We start from the raw sequence: 15211 nt of genomic DNA, 5'->3' as shown, positions 1-15211 counted from the left end.
ATCCATACAATGAAGACAAAAATTTCAAATCTACACAGTGTTATAATTTCTTAAATTTGGCAATTCTTTTGTATTCTATGATATAATAGATTAAAATTTCTTATTCTTACTTTACAATTTGATTAAACAAGAAAAAGATAATTACAAAGAGGATACAAAATTACTGTTTATCACTTTGGCTTACTACACTCATATAGTATTCAAAATACTGTACACATATGTGAAATTCACTTATAAACATTCCTGTAATTAAGCTTATCCTTTTCAAACAAATTTTCATATTTTTATGACAATTACTCAACATTTGTTTTGGGTGTGAGAAACCCTTTATAGTTTACACTTTTGTATATTTTTAATACACGCGTGATTTATATTAATTTTTTAACTTAATTAAAATTATCAACATTATATTCGACAACTCTAATTTATCGAATACTTTGTAAAGTAATTTTCATAATTCAATGGCAGATACATAAATATATACTTTATATAAACGTCGCGTAGCGAAAAAGTAAATTCCTTTTATTAGTGATACTGATGTTTATTCCAGTTATTAATTATTTGATTATTATTTAAATAAATATTGATTGCAGCATATTCAAAATTAATAATGATCACTGTTTTTTAGGATCCTAAAAGGAAACCGCTCTATTTCTATTTAGTGTTCAAGTGGTTACTCAATCTTTTACTATAATTGTCTATGTATTGCGAAAATGTGTTGCGAAAGTAGTTTTGCAAAACAACATTCTGTATGTTGTTTAATACTGTCGAATATAATGGATAAGCAAGAATATTCACATTGAATCATGAGAAATAAATGGATCAGAATTTTATCTTTCACCGAGAAGAGATTGCGACAAACTCGCTCGGGAGATGCAATTAGAACAAAGCTGTGGGACTGCACGAAGCGAATGTTCGAATAACAAATTGTACCGGATGGAGGAGCGTTTATTACGAGAAAGAGTGACTCAAGCTATACGCCTCAGATCGAATGTTATATTACTTCAGTTAACCATCGTCAAAACGGATTTTTGGTATTTAAATTAGGAGACGCAATTGTCAGTAATTAAAGGAGTATAAAAAACTTTTTGGAAAATTATTTCGATCTTTTTCCCTACACCTAATAATTTTCGAAATATTAGATCAAATACGTTTTTCATTTAATCTAAACGTTCATTAATAAACGATAATGATTATTTAGTTAATATTAGTTTTATTTTTGCCAACATTAATTCAACTTTTTAAATATTTTCTATAGAGTAATATCGGAAAAGAGAATATCGAAAGAAACAGTCGAATTAGAATACAAAAAGTATTGTACATTGCTACGGTTGTAAAGCGCCGTGAATTTTTTTTTTATTAAAGCACAAATGCGTTTACACAAGTTAATCTTATTCAACAGTTCACTTTACAGGAAAAGAACTTTCTACATTCCTAAGCGTATACTATGAAATGTTTACTGATGCTGTGACTTATTTACGTGACAGCGCTGGCGTACATTTAAATTGTATTGTGTTTACGACTATTTACATACTGGTGAATAGATTCACGAGAAAAGAAATATTCAATTTACTTATTTTTATGATATATAATAATATTTCTTATAATTTTTCATTCAATGGGACAAATATGTGTTCTGTGTTTACTAAATATATCAAATTATTTCGGCAAGCTGCATCGAAATACATAGAGTTATTTAGAAGATATGCATCTAAAATAAAAATGTGACTCTAGATCCGTATATTATTGTGCAAATTGTCCATTAATTACTATGTTTGCAGATACATAGATGTACAGAGTAAATCTTATCATTTATAAATTATTTGTTGTACGAAAAGATATTTAAAAATTGTATGACATTTAAAGGGACATACAGGACAGGAATCGATTTTATATTATTTTATATTTTTATCTAAATATGAAGTTCATTTTTAGTTTTTGAAATGGAATAACTAATATTTCTTTCCAAATTCAGATAAAACATCAAATTTTTCATAAAACAAAGTATTATACTAAATATGGTCTAAAATAAGTAGTTATTGAGATATTTTCAAGTAGATTATCTCTTTTCTACCATATATTAAAAATTGCACATGAGGAAGGTCTTATTTTTATTATGTTCAATAATAACAAAAAATACGATATTATAATTGTTTATGGAGCACGAGATGAGAATGTGGCAAGAGTTGAGATATTGTACAAACGGACAACAGTTTGAACATCGCTTAAAATTAAAATTTATTTTGCTTTACATTACTTGCTATAATACTTTTTCTTGTAGTCATTCTATTTAAAAAACTAAGAGTGATCTTCATATTTCAATAAAAAAGCAAATTAACAAAACCGATTAAAGTACTGCTTTAGAATCAATACAACTTTTATTTGAAACATTTTGTCGTAAAACAAATAATTTATGAGTTATTTGAAATCGTCACGTTACGAGAATCACCCTGTATATGTATGAACATTTCATTCACTTTGGTTTACGTTATTTTCGTAATGTGGTATTATTATGTGAGATTATCATGATATTATATATAATACAGATTTGAAATAGAAATATTTATTTATAAATATTTTAGAAAAGCGAATGCATGAAAGTAATGAGCCTAATCACGTTGGTATAAAAGATCAACGCAACTGTGGTTATAATGAAGACGATTGGAATGGAAAATTGGTTCTACCTGACACTGATTACCATATTCTTGACAATATATGTCGGCGCAGAAAAGGTGAAATATTAGAACATAATAAGTATCAATTACCAATTTATCAATAATAGGTATTAGGTATAATAAGCAGAAATTATAGGCAGTGACCTAGTATCGTAGTTTATTGCAAAGAGTGATTTTACATGCGAAAACGAATTGAAAATGTACAATAAAATCTTTTTATATCACCTTTTATTATCGAAAAAAATAATTTCGAAATCTATCAACTAAGCTGTATTTAATTAGGTCAACTTCATAAATAAGAATGACGTAGTTATCTTCTATGATGCATTTTATTGGAGAAATTGTTCAGAATGCTCCACATGTTGCTAGATGTAAACTCATACTCGAAATTTACAATCAGTCAAGTACATGCCCTAGAGTTTCTCAAGGTTATCTTTCTCGGTACGAGAAAGTCATACAAACTAATTTTATTCAACATTTTCAATGTATTTTCTCACAAAGAATCACCCAGTTCTCGGTTATACTACGATTATTGAGACACCCTATACAATATCGTACTATATATTATAATATTATTACAATACTGGTTAATAATACGCAATATGAATCACGAACAATACTGATATTTCATACATTATGGTAATGTTTTCTAAGGAGGTGGGCGTAAATTGTAGAAGAGAGGGTGGGAGAAGGGAGGAGGGGCGAAAGGAAATTTGTAATATAGAAACATGTGATTATCTTAAATAACTGATGTGACATCTGAATTAGTTTGTTATTTATTGATCTTCAAACATAGTGGTCATAACAAGCAGTATATTTGTAATTGTTATTTATTGATGTTAGAATTCAATTCACTCTTATTAAAATCACTTCAAGATCACTGTTTTACAAGTCATTGAACTTGTCCTCAATACGTATGAGTTGTATACGTACTTTTATCAATTAGAATATACAATTAAACAAAATATGCAGAGCTATTTAATAAACTCTAGGTCCCCTTGATATCTCGAAATGTTGAAACACGTTTTCCAAAAATAATGAAATAATAAATTATTTCAGATAGCAATTCTTATTACACTGTTGTGGCTAACTAATTTTCTCTCAAACTTTTCTTAAATTATTTTTAATTTATAGTTTATAGAACATAATTTCGATAAAAGTATTTTAACACTATACAGGTCGATTGATTGCGTATGTATCTCACTCTAGTTTTCAGCGAAATACGATACTTTGGATACCTTCTGTAAATTTGATATAACTTTTGAACCAATCGACCTACAGACATGAAAGTTATACGATGCGTGTAAAATAACTCAATAAATCTAAATATATACATTAAGCAGAGGTTCTCAAGCTGTGATTCTCAAATAATCAACATACATTGTACCGTTTATATAACGTTTCTGCTAATTCGTTTTCTTTCGAAAAAGGTTGGAGAGATCGTCGTCATTATAGAGTTTCATCAATTTACATCAGTAATTTACGATAAGGAATTAGTAAAAATGTAATATACTTAATTATTTGTGCAAATGTAGTATATTACTGTATATATTTTTGCATCGAGTCGGCTCCGTTCAAAGCAAAGTTAAAGTTGTGTAAACAATCAACAATGTACGACAATTGCGCCAACGGTTCAGAATGTTTGATTCGCCAAGATGCATCCGTTGCATCTGCAGCCTATGTAGTGTTAATACGTAAACACTTTGAATATTCGATTCGGGTAAATTTTACATTCTTTTAGCAAAAGCGACAAATATTCAGGGAGCAAGTGCTACCAGCACTAGGAGGTAAAATTCCAGAAGAAGCTTTCAGAACCGATCGTCTAGCATTGAATCGATTAAACAAGGAAGGTATTACGGTACCCGATGGTGTAATTTTAGATTCTCGGCATGTACATAAACATTCACAGCATGTTCAAACAATACCGGAAGTAATAAAGGTATGCATAAAAATCTAAATTGTTTTAAGACTGACTTAAGAAATAAGTGAATGAAAATGATATTTCCAATTCAAAATCATACTTTGGATGAAACAAAATGTTACTTTTTCGTAAAACCAATGAAACTTAATAAAATAAAATTGTGGAATCGATTATCAGAAGAGTACGTATTGAGAGACACTAAAGAACTTAGCTACTATTGTAAACGAATAAAAAATATTTTCACGGTAATAACAATGAAAATAAATAAAAAATGTTACTTTTAAAGGTGTACTTAACACCAGATGGTCGCTACGTTCCGCCAGAAGGACGATTTCAGTATAATCGTGCGAAGACAGTAGACACGACTTACGTTATTCGTGCACCATATTCACGGTCGAATGGCCATAAGTACTCGAACAACTTCGTTAACAATAAGCATCGGGAGCTACCCAAATTACAAACATACACGAGTTTCAGACAATTCACACCCATACTGCTACCTCCGAAGCCTGAAATATATAAACCTATTATAACACCTTTAGTACTTCCTGATAATACCGGTTTGTTAGAAGACACTTATTTACCTGCCTGGAACATTCATTACGATTGGGACACCGTCTACGAACCAGAGAATGAGTATTTCGTCAACAATATCGCTCTGTTCAATTCTCATCAGGTATACCAAATTTTATTCTTAATACCTTTAACTTTTTGTTTAATTAATACTTCATCGCGTCAATCAAGCTAACATTTAAAATAATAAAACGTTAAACAAGCTGATATATTAAATACATTCATTCCGATGACATTGAAAAATGTTCTTCGAATAACATCTGCACACTACGCCATGCTTGAAATAGTAAATTTGTACTTTCCCCACATTTGTTATATCCGCTTCACTCTACAAGTGTTTATTATACGATACTTAAAATGCTATTTTCGTTAAGTATCTTTTAAGATAAAAGACCTTGCAGTGACTCTCTGGCAACAAAGATAGGAAATGATATATCTGTCTTAACTATCGTGAGTAGAAAACCACAGGCGATGCAAGAAAAATGCATGTCGACAGACGAGATTCTAGTTTACCTACTTCATTTAAGCGAACCGCAATTTTCTAGGATTACCTAGTGTGAGAAGATAGGTCATCTAGTTTGTTCTGCACTCAAGACGCGAATGAAAGTATACTCGCGGGTACACTTGCTACTGCACGCTCGCTTGCACTCGTGGTATGCAAATTACACGCAAAACACCAATAACGCACTGCTACGCCTTTTTCTTTCTTAACGGTTTTCATCCGGGAGTTTTATCCAGGAGTAACGTCTACTACAGCAGCAGCAGATGCATTGTACATACTTTTTGTTTACACATTTAGCAGATAGTATATTACTCGCCTTCTCTTGTGTTTAAAAAACTTTTTAAATTATTATTTTTACAAACAGATAATATTGTATGTTAAAGTCGGTGCCGGATCTACGTACAGGTGGATCTATACAGTTTCGTAGGAATGCCAAATAAAACGGAGCGCTCAAAGTTCCATAAATTATAAAAATGATTTATATTTTTACTAAACATCAGTGTTTTTCTATTCATTATTACTCATTTTTATATTTTTTTGTTACGAGGGAGGGAAGCGTAATAATATTTTCTGCCCAGGATAGTGAACGAAGCAAATAAGGCTCTAATTAGAATATATGTATATGTATACTAAACATCATATAAATTGAAACACATAAAAGTATATTTATCATATAATTGATCTAACAGATGTGCAATTTGTAATATATTGTAATATTAAAAGCATAAATAAAATCATATTTTAATATGATTAATAAATTAATCATATTAATTTATAGTAATAACTGACTATTATAATGGGAATGCATAAAATACTACATTTATTTTCAGATCATAACCGATTATCAAGGGTTCCTCAATAAGTTCCACGAACGATCTTCGAGACATATTGAATCTCTTTCTGCAGATAGAAACCAGAATATGTTTCCTCAAGTTAAGAAACAAGAATTGAAGAATGTTGGTATGAATCCAAGAGCGACATCGTATCAAAATGTCAGGTTTCATGTCGATAATACAGATTCTCGCTATACAAATCTTACTAGTATTCCAGAAACTAGTTTTACATGCAATGGCAGGAGGGGTATGTTTGCCGATATTGAAACTAATTGCCAAGTGAGTATTCAGGACATTGCCTGTTAATAATTTAATATTTATTAAGGTTTATGATATTTTACACTGATCATTATCATCGTCTTTTCGTTGTAGGTTTTTCACAACTGTTCTGGTTGGTCAAGAACTTCTTCACTTTGTCCTGCTGGTACTGCATTCAGTGAGACAAAGAAGCGCTGTGAATGGTGGAACACGGTGCAATGTACATGACAAATGTGATAAATTATTAAATGTTATCGAAGTTGTAAGAATTACAATAGTAGGTAAATAATTTTAATATGTGTATGTAATAGTACCTAGTGCCTATTTAATGCCTATGGAATAGTGTTTAGCACCTATTTAATCAATTTTATTTAACTAATAGTCTAATTTAATGTAAAAGTTATAAATAACGCTGAGAGAAACACTAAAAGCTTTTTTTACATTAGGAGTTCGAATATTACTTTCTGTTCATCAATCTTGTATAATATAACACATGCAATAATTTTAATATTAATTTTTAACATTTTTTCCAACAATTTTGAATATAATCTTTAATCTATATATTACTAATAATGAATTGTAACATTACAAGTAATTATCAATTATAGAATATTATAACTTATTCTATATTTCATACATTAAAGTATATTACAAAAAAATATATCAGTGAAATGTAAAAAAAGTGTTATCACAAAAATTGATAAGTAAGGTAATCCATAAGAGAAATTTTTTAAACACAAAATTTTTTATTAATATTTGTATATAAATATATTAGCGGTATCATGGACAATTAATTGTCATTAATTTTAAGAAAGTTTCAATATTACAGCCTTTAAGGGAAAGAAGAATTAAAATAACCAAATAGGTAATTAATTTTCTCTTTCCCATATTTTATGTATAGCATTGAACGCAGAATGCTTTGTATTCGTTGTTTATAACAATACATAGATTATTAGTCCCTAAATATACTATACTGTGAAATATTTCAAACTATTGGTTCAAATTAATAATGCCAAAGTTTTGTGGATATCATCAATATTAAATAAAAGAGTAATGACAAATAAATTTAGTCTTGTGTAATAATTATTGTAATAAAAAGGATAGGACAATAAGTTCATTTGCCGGTATATAGATAAAATCTATAAAAAAGGAATGGAATAAGCTCTGGTGATCTCAGCAACTAATTTTCATTAACCTTTGAAATTAATATTTATAACATGTTTCAGAAAAATATTAATGAAGCATTCCCTAACAATATTGCAAATTTAATTCGTATGTATGCAGTCTTACACTAATTGGTAAATGTACATTGAAACTGATGGTAAGTAATAAATATAATTTGAATGTATGAAGTAAATAAATTTCGTCTACCTACTAGTATTCCTTCATCCTAATATATAGTGATTCTGATGTTGTTTTTTATATTTAATATTTTTGTTATAATATTTAAATATACGGTTTTTAAACTCGTTTTTATGTAATATATTTTTTATTTTTAATCAATATTTCAATACATTTATATAGCAAAGTATTTAATAGATTTTTATCTATTATAGCACCTTTTTACAGTTTGTTAGTGTTATTCTGAAACATCTTATATATCCTGAAATGAACTACATTATTATTGTATTTTAGAAATGTGATAGATTTTGTACACTTCCTTTACGATGTGTATAAGTAAAAACGCATACACATCTATTGTATTTTATACCAACTGTGTTAAATAAATTATCGAAACTATCCCATATAAGGTGGATTTTTAAGGTTTCATCTGTTTTGCAGCTAACTTTCATATTGACGAAAGATGTAGAGATTGATCTTGGCAGATGTACGATTGTAAAATAATAAACAACAATCAATTCTTTTAAAAATCTTGAAATTTGAGCACAACATTATCCTTATTAACAAAAAGCAAATTAAATGACAATTTAAATTGTTCATGAAAATAATATTTTAAGATAAGAGAAATATTTGAGATAAACAAAGCTATTATACTATCTTATTTGTTATACAAAATCAATATAAAAGTGACAACTATGTATCTTCTAATTGGAATGAACTAACATTAATTAAATTTGTTTCCAATTTTGTTCACACTTAATTTTAGTAATATTTAAAAATTAATCAATTTTATTTTAATATTTCTAAATTCTTAGTCGACAGTAGACTCGATATACCTATCTACTTACATGTATTATACTATTAAGTAATTGTGTTAATGTTTCACGTTCAAATCAAATCAACAACATTTATTCGTTTGAACAATTATTCAGATAAGTTATTTGTTCAATGTGAAACATAAATTGATTGTGTAATTTAGATTGTAATTTTTATTGAACAGATATCGTATCGAAAGTTATTTATCTTTTATTCGTTACTCGAAATTTTTATTTATTATAAATTTTTATTTATTATTAAATTCGACCTATCTCTGGTCAACAAAGTAGAAATCATCATAATCGACATTAACTTAACGGAAAATCATTTACACTTCTTTTGTATAAGTTGCATATACACAACTAACATTACGTTTAAAGTTTTACAACTTCAATTATAAAGTCAGAAGTCAGAGGTCAAAAATAAAATATCAGATTTTTCCTTTCTAATACCAAAAATGTATAATTATTTAGTTCTGCCCGAGTCATGTATTGCAAAAACGTGTATTAGCATTATATTGCATCTTAACATAACGCATGTATTTGAAATGAAGCATTGTTGATTCAATTCACCGATTTTTATAAATAAATTTTATAAATAAATATTACCCAAATTCTTATATTAAAATCGGTCTATAAAGAGCTTCTTATAAATATATGTATGTTTTAATATATGGTATGATATAAACATGATTTTTAAAATTTTTCATTTTTAACCTGACAGAAAAAAATGGTTTAATCCCTCTTGAAATAGTTATAACTTTCCTGAATATAGGTTATATTTTTATTGTTAAATATTTTTAATGTTATTATTGAAACAAGTAGATTTTTCTAGGAACTGTTTATGTATTAAATAGGTTTTTCATGCACAACCTTAAGGGCTTTTTTACCAATAACAAAAATACTTGTCGAATATTTTTATAAGAGGTACTTTATACAAAATTTTCATAAAAATATAAATTTTGACGAAAAATATGACAATTAGCGTTAACTACGCCTCAATCGCTATCACCGTTTCTGACTATCATTCCTAATGTATACAAAGTTGAGCTCTCGAAAGAATAACGATCAAATTTCATCTACCTTTCTGTCAGATTATCACAACTCGACCTCAAGCTTGTTACAACTTGACAAAGAATACTGTCTATTCACATCACAATATGCCATTAAAAAGGGGTTAACATTTTTTTCTTCTTATACTATAAAATCTTTCTTGATACAATACAATTTAAAAAATCACGGTTATAATAAATACATTTTCAAAATGATTTTAATTGAATAATAACTGAAAAATTTTGTAGAATTTGAGCAATTTGAGTTACAATGGAGCTGATGTCCTTAATAACCTGTTATGAATACATGTTACGAATATTAAAGCACAACGATTCTCATATGTTCCGGTAAAGCATCTTTTTTGTCCTTTGGTAAGTAGGGATTCTTCGCTGGATCTAAGTTAAGTCTGAAACAGATATAATTGAAATATTCTTTGCACATATTATCAATAATTAAAGAATTCATTGTTGCTTAAAAGATATAAATGTATATTAAGTAGAAATCTGTCAGAGTATACAATATACTCTTATTATTCTCCGTGTGCATCAAATATCGAGAAGGATTAGTTTAAGATCAACAAGAATTACCTTATTTGTTCAAGACCAACTTTGAAAAGATTTTTCAGTACGTAATATCTTTGAACACCAAATCTAGTGTTCGCTGCATAGTGAAATATCATGAACTAAATATATATTCTTTTTCAACATCTCATTCTACATGAATTTCAAAGAGAAAATATTCATACTTACATGAAAATGGATTGTATATATTTAGGAAGGAAATTTTTATTTGAAAAATCAAAAACATTCGAGAAGCTTTTCTCAGAAAGAAGTAGTCTAGTGGAAGAAACATAAAGTTTAACTTTGAATTTACCAAAATTCAAATTTAAAGAAAATGGGGATGATAGTGAAAACATAAAATTGGTACCGCACAGCTCACGTAATAAAACCATTTTGACTACACTTGCTGGTATGTATTGCAAATGAGTCGCTATTAAAGTATCTAGTAGTAGTAGCTGATGATAACAATTGAATTTGATACGATATGCCTGATCAAAAACAATATTAAATACAAAAAGGAGAACTACTCTTTTAGTTTTAGGAGAAGCTAGATTTACATCTTCTATAGATTTTTTTTTGGTAGAGCTATCGAAGAATTTTGTACAGTAGAACCTTTGTTATCTGAATATTCTACCATTCAATAATATTATTATTTCAATGTTGGGTTATCCGAACTTACAATTTGTACCATTCTGCTGCGAAAAGAAGCCACAGTGTGTTTACATCTTCGCTCCTCCTGTAGTCCGTTGCCGCTTGTACAATTGCAAACAAAAATCGCCATTGGCCAAAGATGGCGACGAAGATCAACGTCAACCGTAGCGAAACCGAGTGAGAGAGAATACTGTAATTGGCGTAGCCTTCTAATCAAATATTAGCTATTAAGAACCAAAATGATTTCGTTCCTGTTTAAATACTATGACTGATTTGATAAGTTTCTCGTAATGAAAAAATGAATGCAATTTAATATGCGTAATAATCATTAATATTTTGAAAATTATTGTAGGAGCGGCAACGGACTACGGGAGCAACAAAATGGTACATCCTTGCACATACAGTATACCTTTTCTAAACGAAAGATTGTTCGATGACAGTAAAAATTAATTATTGTAACCAAACAGACCTGTTGGGTTACATACAAGCGGAGAGTACTACATAATATCTTTTGTGTCTACCACAAATATTCCAACTAATTAATGATAGCCGGATTTTTACCTTCAAATTCTACCTCGTCCAAATACCTGCAACCAATAGTCATCTTATTAAGAAAAATATATTAACGCACCTGTACAAAGATATCGCTTCGGCACAGTTCACGTTATACCACCAATCGCAAGCGAAATCTCGTTGATTGAAAAGGGTTCCATTAGTGCATAGGAACGATGCACCTTGATGACCTTCGCGACCGTCATGGCAAATGTGGTATGCCTAAGATATTAGATGTATTCGTTAATTATTATTTTGACTTTTGTTCAAAATTAATTAAAATGAATTATTTTTGGTTTATTCAGATTATCGAGACTTCCTTTTTTTCAGGATTTAATTACACGGGCCGACATGAATTTTGCCTTTCAATAACCAGTCGTGATCCTCGTAGAGCCAAACACCCCAAATAAGAATTCGGAAACCGAATTGCTGTATCATTCCCAGTTTTCGAAAAACACGATTTTTTGTTAAAACTCAGAATTTTCGACACAAATGAGGTAGTCAACATTATCAAAATTATCATACTTTAATATTTTTATATACTTTAATATTGGATTAATAACCAATCTTTTAAATATTCTTCAAATTAAACAGATTAAGATTGATAAAAATCTATTCATTTTCAACTGAATAAGCATTGTGTACAGCAATAAATGTAATATTATAAATGTTTTAAGCTAAAAGTATATTTTTTAAATATAATTAATATTAGTATTATTTTTGGTATCAAATAATTGTTTCCACGATACATCAAATCGTATCATACATAGGTGATTACACGCATCCTTGAAAAATCTTTGAACTCGTTTTTGTGGAAAATGATACTTTGTATAAACAAAATGTTGGTCCCTATTTCTTATTCATCTTTTCACAACAAACAAATAATCTTATAAATGGAAATAATTAATTGTAAGTTCTAACGGAATGAACCATATTACCTGACAACCGGTTTCAACGTTTGCGTACATTCCTGGTACGAATGGAACGTATGCGCATGAAAAACTTGTCGGCGGCACAGTGTGATACAAAGGAAAATCTAGGCCGGGAGTACCAGGAATTTTACTGAAGTCTTGCTGGTTTTTCGGTTTCTCGAGGGCTTTTACAACGATTGGTTTCTCAAATTTCCCTAGTGGTTGGAAGTTCTGATACTCATTGTAATTGAAATCTTCAACCACTATTCGGTTCTAAATAAACATACATACAATCGTTACGAAGAAAGTTTAATGATAACTATATTAATTATTTATGAACCTTTCCATTATTATCTGCAACTTTGATCAAAATCGGAATAGTAAAAATAGTCTTTACAATACAATAGTTTTACTATTATAAAAAGAAAGTAATTAAATAAATATGAGCTTTATTGATATTAGAACAATACAAAACCCTTTCCCACACTAATAAAACTCACATCTATTTAAACATTTGGTACGTTGAGCAAAAAAGTATCATATTAATTTTATTAAAAGTGGAACAATCTGTTTATTATTTTATAAGAAGATTTTGAGAATCAAAACTTAACGTTCATATAAAATATTAATATTCTGAAAATAAAAATATTTATATTATTTTTCTTATCATTCTTTGTATGATATCTAGCACTGTTTTGGCACTATTGAATAATATATGATTTCTGCTTTAACAATACAAGAAATAATAAGTGATATGAAATCGTAAATATTTGTAATGTCAACGTCTAATTATGCTTACATACATTATTCTAAAACAAGTGGTTTCCACATAAATAATATCTCAATTATTTGATTCTGAAATTACTATATATTAGAAGTAAGACATTTGTAAAAAGATCGTTCAAACAAATACATATTTGTCAATATACTATAATATAATAATTCTGTATGATAAATCTCTTAACTTATCCACATCTAATGAACAATAAATAATAAACAACATTTTTCTGTACTACATGAATTTAACCTTTTTATTAAACCTTTCTGAATAATTATACTTTAAATATAAAACTCTCCAATACTAAAATATTAAAATTTTATGATAATTGTAATAACAACATGAGAGAAAAGAAATTAACATTACATTCTTACCAATACTTATAATACTAATCTACAACCCAGCAATATAAATTTAATTTTATCGTACAAAAATGTCAAATCAATGTGTAGAAAACGGTAATGATGAAATGAAATGTGGTATTCGTATATTATAAATGCACTTAAATTAAAAAGATAATAATGACATCTGGAATGAAATTTAAAAAATAGAAGTATAGTTACAGTACCTGAAGAGGAGTGGTATAAGCTGTTAGCAGGAAGATGACCACCAACAGTATAGCAGAGATATAACAGTTTCTGAGCATGACTGCACTGCAGGTAATAATAAACTAAACTAGTCTGGTATTCCATGTGCAGTCGAGTTTCAACTCTCCAACTGTTCAAAAGATTATGTCACACCGTGAGAGGGAAAGTTGCACAGGTACAGCAATCGAGCAAGGACTATTCCGATTTTACGCACATAACGTTTAATTGCAACGTAAAATAATGTCTTACATAAACGTTCACAAGTATGTTGACGATAATTCTTCTTTCACTTTTGCAAAAATGCCGTTGTTAATTCGTCATTGAATAGGAATTTTGAAAACAATTTTGCAAAAGTTTCAAATTACAAGTAAAGCCAAATATCTAACATGCTTCTCATAAAATAAAAGCACAACAGTTTTATGCAACATAAATTGCAAAATATAATTAATATTTTGGTAAATATATCGCTACTGGCATACATATTCCTGAATAATAAGATTTTCTTACGTAATCAGATTTTCTTTCTTCAATGAAACTGTTCTTATTGCTATACATTTATCTGTTTAAAGCTGTTACTCGTTACTTAAATAATAGCATGTAACTGTTCTTAATTCAATTCAAAGAATTATTTGTACTTCCTTAAAATCTCTTTCTTATCTTAGATAGCAGAGGTGAACAAATAAAGTTGTGTTCGATTAAGAAATGACGAATGAAAATACATCACGATTTATTCGATTGGACAATTAAATTGTTACTTATTTATTGTGAAATATATCATTCTATAGTTCGAATTCTAATTTTTATTCAACGAATTATCTTTCATTCGTTATTCAAAATTTGTATCTAGATAAAAAATGTTGCCCATCTCTGTCAAATATTAAGAATTTGTGGAGATATGAAAAACTTAAAATGCAATACTTATTTGTAAGTAGTCATTTGCAAATAATAGTTATTATTCTTTCCTTAATTATTTTATTCTACTGCTGTAAAAATAAAATAAAAAATAGAACAAGAAATTTAGCACCTATAATAATACTACATAAATATTATTTACCTTCCCTTGAATATAATAGCAGTATATAAATAATCATAAATAAAAAAACGTCTATTGTTATAAAGAAATATTATTTTCGTATTTAATGTTATATGTGTAATGTTCGTGAACAGGACAACTTCTTCCATAGATAATTTCAAAGGTCAA

The 15211-nt window shown here is 28.3% G+C and overlaps 2 protein-coding genes across 2 annotated transcripts; one reads left to right on the top strand and one right to left on the bottom strand.

Moving 5' to 3' along the window:
• The first annotated feature begins 2651 nt into the window (after positions 1-2651).
• LOC143149623 (uncharacterized) lies at positions 2652-7105 on the top strand. Its single transcript, XM_076317193.1, has 6 exons — positions 2652-2732; positions 4417-4614; positions 4883-5272; positions 6502-6783; positions 6877-6982; positions 7074-7105. The coding sequence occupies exons 1-6, from the start codon at positions 2652-2654 to the stop codon at positions 7103-7105; spliced, it is 1089 nt and encodes a 362-aa protein (XP_076173308.1).
• A 3184-nt stretch (positions 7106-10289) lies between these two features.
• Positions 10290-14069, bottom strand: LOC143149622 (uncharacterized). The gene is made up of 4 exons (XM_076317192.1): positions 13992-14069; positions 12673-12918; positions 11814-11956; positions 10290-10377 (listed from the first exon to the last, which is right to left on the bottom strand). Exons 1-4 carry the CDS (start codon positions 14067-14069, stop codon positions 10290-10292), a joined length of 555 nt encoding a protein of 184 aa, XP_076173307.1.
• Positions 14070-15211: the final 1142 nt, after the last annotated feature.

The sequence above is a fragment of the Ptiloglossa arizonensis genome, chromosome 7, assembly GCF_051014685.1.
Source record: "Ptiloglossa arizonensis isolate GNS036 chromosome 7, iyPtiAriz1_principal, whole genome shotgun sequence".
In the NCBI taxonomy this organism is placed as follows: Eukaryota; Metazoa; Arthropoda; class Insecta; order Hymenoptera; family Colletidae; genus Ptiloglossa; species Ptiloglossa arizonensis.
The sequence above is the reverse complement of the archived record's forward strand: the minus strand, read 5'-3'. Positions and strand labels throughout refer to the sequence as shown.